Source organism: Manis javanica, chromosome 8 (genome assembly GCF_040802235.1).
Source record: "Manis javanica isolate MJ-LG chromosome 8, MJ_LKY, whole genome shotgun sequence".
NCBI classification, from domain to species: domain Eukaryota; kingdom Metazoa; phylum Chordata; class Mammalia; order Pholidota; family Manidae; genus Manis; species Manis javanica.
The window spans coordinates 107,703,833-107,709,832 of NC_133163.1; the positions used below are offsets into that span (position 1 = coordinate 107,703,833).

Sequence of the window (6,000 nt, forward strand, 5' to 3'; positions counted from 1 at the left end):
TGAATAAAGAACTACTTTAATTCAGAGCCTTTCTTTTTCTAAATCAAGGGCTTGTAAACTTTTTCTCAAATGCAGGCCATATAGTCTCTGTTGGAACTACTTGACTCTGCCTTTGTAGTTCAAAAACAGACACAGACAATATGTAATGGAATGGGTGTGGCTGTGTTTCAATAAAACTTTATCTATAAAACCAGGCAGACAGTCTGTAGTTTTCTGACTCCTAAGATACCTAAAAAGATGTAAATATTATCAGTATTTGTTATTTATTTATCCAACTACAAAAGACTTGAGAGAAAACTGTGTGTGTTGGTATTTGAGATATTTTTGGTTTGGTCATGGTTTGATCATCATGCTTGTCTAACGCGACGGAGAAATTATTATGCGTGCTTGGCTTCTCTTAAGCCTGGCTACAAGGAAATCAGATGTCAAAGAACAGGATCCTCAGAGAATATTCTACCCTCAAATAGAAAAACTATCATTCCTTATTTTATAGAAACAAAGGACAGAGTGCCTCAGCAAATGATGATTCCACATGGAAACATAATCTGATACAGTAAAAGGCACTGGGGCAGGAGCCCAGGAGAATCAGCTAATTTAAGTACTACGGTGAAGTTGTTTAGCTTCCCTGGGCTAAACGGAGATGATACCAAACATCAAAGAGCATACAACTGTGAAAAAGTATTTTTTGAAAACCTGAGGCCCCCTATAAGCATGAAGCTTGGTTAGCAATTTAGGATCAAGGCAGACAATCTTGATTAGAGGTTTAGAAGCAACTTGACCCACATCATATTTTAAGAAATGATCCCTGGGGTAAAAATCTTGCCTCAGACCTAACAAAACCTCATGGAAACATCAAAAATAGTTATTTCAAGTCAGAGAATCAAAAACCACAAAAGGTTGCTCTTTCTTAAGAGTAGATCAGTTCATATTTTCTCCATGTTTGCAATAGGAGCAGCACAAAGAATAAAGATTTAAATTCTCTTTATTAAAAAAAAAGTATGTGGCCATTTGGAAAAGCAAACAGTGAGGAAAGCTCTATCAATTTTTTAAAAAGTCAAGGCCAAGGTCTTTCTTATTAATTATTCCTACTTCTTCCTACTCTCTCCTTCAAAAGGTTTTGCAACAATCAAGTAAGATATACACGAAAGTGCTGGGTAAACCATTAGGCCTTAAAACAATGTAAACGGTATTATAAGTATTATTACCATTATTATTACCTTGATCAACTGAACTATCACCATTCTGACAAACAATTTTTGGCATTCAATCTGTCCATTAACACCCTAAGCTCCTAGAAGGTGGGTACTTCCACAGCCCAACTAGCATTAATGGACATCACTATTTATTGTTAGGAACATGGCCACTCAAATATCCTTTGAACTTGATCCCAGAAAACAGTAAATGTTCAATAAAAGGTTGTTAAATCAATAAATAAATGACTAAATAGTAGTTATCCAATATACATTTCCAATGCTCTGACTTTCAACTGATTTGTCTTTTATTTTTTTCTCTTCTAGCTTAGTAGGTCAATACTCCATAACTGTCCTATTCTTCCCTCTCTTCTACCTCCCCATAGTATCATATGCTGGAAAAAAACATAAGCCTTTATGTTACTGTTAGTTATTGGCACAGGCTCTCATTGACAAAGTGAAAGACCCTGAGAGAGCATGTGCTCATGAAAAAGGGTGAGTGTGATTTTGTGTGTTTGTGTGTGTGTGTGTGGTGGGAATGGGGAGGGTTGGGGTGGAGGGAGGGTCTAGTAGAGCCAGAAGAGATGATAGAGACAACAGAGAAGGTAAGTGTGGAATAAAGACATGGAAATATTCCAAAGATTTCTGGGAGTCTGGAAGAGATGTTCCCTGCAGTTAGGGGCAGTCAGTAAAGTGCTAGCCTTGATTTTATAATGTGTATACTATCATATACATTCAGTTACATAAAATTCTAAAAACTGGACTGATAAAACAAAAACGACTCAAAAAATCTTTAATTCATATATGTATGGCAAAAAGCATCAGACTCCTATGTTACTTGCTAAGCAGCCTTAACATACAGCAAGAGAGTACTTACTCTCTTGGCCTCAAAGTGGTCCCCTTGCTACTTCATACTGGTGGAATTAGCGCTCTTTCTTGACTAAAGCAGTTAAAAAAAAAGTTCCTTAATAAGAAATCATTTTTGAAACATGGGGTCTTGTTTGATCTCTTAGGGAAATAAAAATAGACATATTCCAATTGGCTTTGATTGTTGGTCTAAAGTGGGTCCTGGAACTTCAGAGAGATAGGGGTATTTTAAAAACAAAATGTAATTGCTTGAAAGTCAATACTAAACCAGGAGCGCGGCCCTTTCAGCATCCTTTGGGATTGAACTTTAATTTCAGAGCCTTTTTGTTGGACCTTTGACAAAGACAGTAACTTTATTTCTGATGGTCTCCCTATTCCCCTTTTATAAAAAATGTAAAATAAGAAAAAGAATGGTGAAAAAAATCCATAAAAATACAAGATCACAAGTGTAAAGTTTTCTAAATTCAGGCTATTTGAAATTCTCATAATCTGGCCATTTACACATGCACAGTGACTTTATGTTAGTCCCAAAATCATATTAAAAAATTCAATTATAATTCTTCACTAAAGATGTATCTCTTTAACAAGACAAAAATGATTAAGGATCCCTGTTTTTGTTTTATACACAAATATTATATTTGTTCCCTATGTGTTATTCAACAAGTCCTCCAGCATATTATTTTTTTAGCCATTGCCCTTTAAAAAAAATCCTAATGAATATGGTATCACTGTTCTAAAAGACTAACTGCTCATTCTACTATGTTAACTCTTCCGCTTAAGACTAAAATAATAGCCCTCACTTTTTTCTGATAAGTGAATTTTAAAAATCTCTGTTATTTTCCTTTTAAATAAAAAATCATTACACATTACCCTCAGCAACCAAAAGAGCAGCTTCTGCTCTTCGTGTAAAAAAAGATGCTTACCCATGACGCCTGTCTTAGGAAATTTAGAACTCTCACTAAAAAGCTGAGGAGGAAAGCTGCTGGGAATGTTCAGATACCTGATTTTACAAGGTTTTGTGAAAAGAGTTTGCCTTTAGATTAGTATTACTCAGTGTTTACGATGGTTGTTTGTCAAGCCAAAAATAAGGTGCCTCCTTCCCCACAAATTAAAGAATCCAGTTACAATCCATTATTCCATTTCTGATTGTTTTCTTTGTAGTAAGTGGGAAAGTGGATACTGGATAAAAGTCTCCTGGAGCTAAAAGACTCCACATTAAAGGCTTCAATTAGCTATAAATCAGTTGTCTTTCCTACTGGGGGAGAAGAGAAAAAAGAGAGCGGGGATAGTCGGAGAAAAAGAGAACTGGAAGAGCTTCCAAATTAGATTCCGAGATATCTATTACAAACCTAAAATTCCTATTACAAACCTAAAATTCAGCCAAAAGTAAGACAATTCAAACCCTTCCAAATCTGAGGGTTAGCTCCTCTCTCCAGCGCAGATCATGACTCTTAAGACCTTTAAGAGAGCCTGAAGAGGTTAGGGACCCTCATAAAACAAAACTTTTATACTGCCTGCTTTTCCTGCTTGTTCCTAAACCTGGAGATGTGCCACACATTGGCACCATTGTTATGCAAACAACGCCTAAATGGCTGTAACTATTAACGACCTCTCATTAAAACGGCTTTCAAAAATTTGTCACACCATCTAAAAAAGCTAACAGGTACAGCAAATCCATCGAAATCGTCATTCAAAACACGAGTCACCCTGATTTGTATCCTAATACACAATACAAGTAAAATGTTAAAATTCTAGGGTTTTTTCTTCTTTGTATTTTTCTTTCAGGCATTAATCCAGAGCCACACAATTTACTTTTAGATAAAATTTAGTTTATCTTGTAATACGCATAATGGAAAACAACGTGAACCATGTTGTGTGCACGCAGTATGCTTCAGTTAATCGGAAGAAGTTTGGGGTAGAAATCAACTGAAAGGAATAGAAAATCAAACAGGAGAGCTTGTAAGATGAACTCCAAGAAACATGACTTACCTATCTCACCCCACCCCCGCAAAAAAAAAAAAAAAAAAAGCTATAGCATCATAATGCGTGCATTAATGAATTTTTTCTATGTCGAATTTGTGGAAAGTAATTTCAATTTACATTTAAGCAGCGAACCCAAATTCTTTTTTAGATGGCACAACATCAAAAAATTCCTGCTTGACAGACCCAAGATGTGAGAGTTCGTTATAAAAAATAATTTTTTTTCAGTTCAAAAGCGATCCTGTTAATTTGCATAAATATAAAGACTTTCCAAGTTTTCCGAGAAAACTGCCACTGCCTACAGAATTCAAAGGGAAGGCTGACGTCGGATCTCCTGTCCTCGGCAGCCAGGTTTCCGTGAACCGCGTCCGGCAGCCCGAGCGCCGCGCGCGTGGACACCTCCTCCGCGAGGGCCTCCCCGCGCCGTGCGGGCTTCCGAGGACCCGGGCGGGTGGACGCCGCCGAGAAGAGACGGCCGGGCTGCGCGGCCAGCCTGGCGGGGCGCCCACCCTCCCGCAGGGAGGGGTCGGAGCGCTCCCGCCGCCCTGGGCCCCGGGGAACGGGCTCAGAAGGCAGCGGCAGATGCGGCTCGGGGAGGCAGCCGTTGACGGCGACCCCTCGGTGCGAGCTTCAGGTTGGGGCTTCCCCCCCGGGCGTCCCCAGACCGCGGCGGGCCAACCCCGAGCGGCGGGCGTCCCTCCGCTTCGCGGGGATGACAGGCTGGCCCGGAGACCCCGGTCCTCGACCGCGTCACGCCGCCCTCGCCCCCTAACAGATCATGGACAGGAAGGAAGGGTCCCAGAAAGTGTCCGTGGACGGTGGGTCCTCACCGGCCGCTTACCTTGGTGTACTTGATTTCCAGGTTAGGCGTGGGCGACGGCAAGAGGTGCAGGGACGCCATGAGGGCGGCGGGGTCAGCCTTCACCTCGCCGGGCATCTCGATCTTACTGGAAGTCATGGTGCCGGGCCGAGGTCTCGCTCGCCCGCGCCGTGGGTGTGCGGGCTGTGCGCGCGGTCCGCGGCCAGGGGCGCGCTCGCCTGTATATAGGCAGGTGTCAAGCTGGGGCTCTTCTTATTGGACGTGAGGGCCGAGGCGCGGGGGCCGGTCCATCCTACCTAGGACGCCCGGGCACAGCCCCGATTTACATAAAGCCCGCCGCCCGCGCGCGGCCCGGACGCTCAGCGCCCACGCCGCCGCTGTCCTCGACGGCCGGAGCTCGAGCGTGCTGCGCGGCCGCGCGCGGGCGGCGGGCGGCACCGGCCTCACTCCGGGCCGGTCGGCGTCGGCGGGAGCAGCATCTTGGCGGGTCTGGCGCGGACAGTGGTCCCGGAAGCGGAGCGGTGCGGGCGGGGGCTGGCGCGGCGCTGAGAGCCGGGCGCGCGGTGTCGGCGCGAGAGGTCCCCGGGGCGCAGAGGGCGGCTCCCGGGGGGCTGAAGGGGCCCCGCCGAGGACGGGGCGGGCGGCGCTGCCGCTGGCGCAGAGATCCCCTCACACCCACTCCCGGGGCCCTGCGAACCCCGGCTCCCCTTCTCTCCCGGGCACCTGGGAGCCGCCGCCGTCTCGCCTTCCCCCGGCAGGGGCGCCAGGCCCTCCGCAGCCACCGTCGCCTCAGCACACACCTACTCCCCGCGGCCGGGCCCGAGGTGCGCCGTGGCCACGGAGGGACGGGTAGTGGTGAGTGCGAGTCTCTCACCCTCGCTCCACACTCGAAACGAGAATCCCCGCGAGCTGGTCGACGCCGCACGGCCCTGGCCGGGCCTCTCCCGCCCAGCTGCTGCCCTCTGCCGGCCGGGACGACCCGGGCCGTCAGGGCTGCGCCCAGAGGAGGCGGGCCGCGGTCCTCAAACGCTCCTCTTCCGAGTTGAATGCACTGGCTACTCTGAGGGGTCTGTCTCTCGAAGCCCTCCTTCCAGCCCTAACTTCCTCACCCCAGAACACACGGGGATACCCCTGTTTTGCTTT

At 46.0% G+C, this 6,000-nt stretch overlaps 1 protein-coding gene across 1 annotated transcript in view; it reads right to left on the bottom strand.

Annotated features, from left to right (window-relative positions):
* ALDH1A2 (aldehyde dehydrogenase 1 family member A2) overlaps window positions 1–5,714 on the bottom strand; it is a 95,793-nt gene extending 90,079 nt beyond the window's left edge. Inside the window, exons 1-2 of the mRNA XM_037021060.2 lie at window positions 5,581–5,714; window positions 4,879–5,075 (exon numbers count right to left, since the gene is read on the bottom strand). Coding sequence (XP_036876955.1) covers window positions 4,879–4,995 — 117 coding nt within the window. The 5' untranslated portion in view covers window positions 4,996–5,075; window positions 5,581–5,714. The remainder of the gene's footprint in view (window positions 1–4,878; window positions 5,076–5,580) is intronic.
* Window positions 5,715–6,000: the final 286 nt, after the last annotated feature.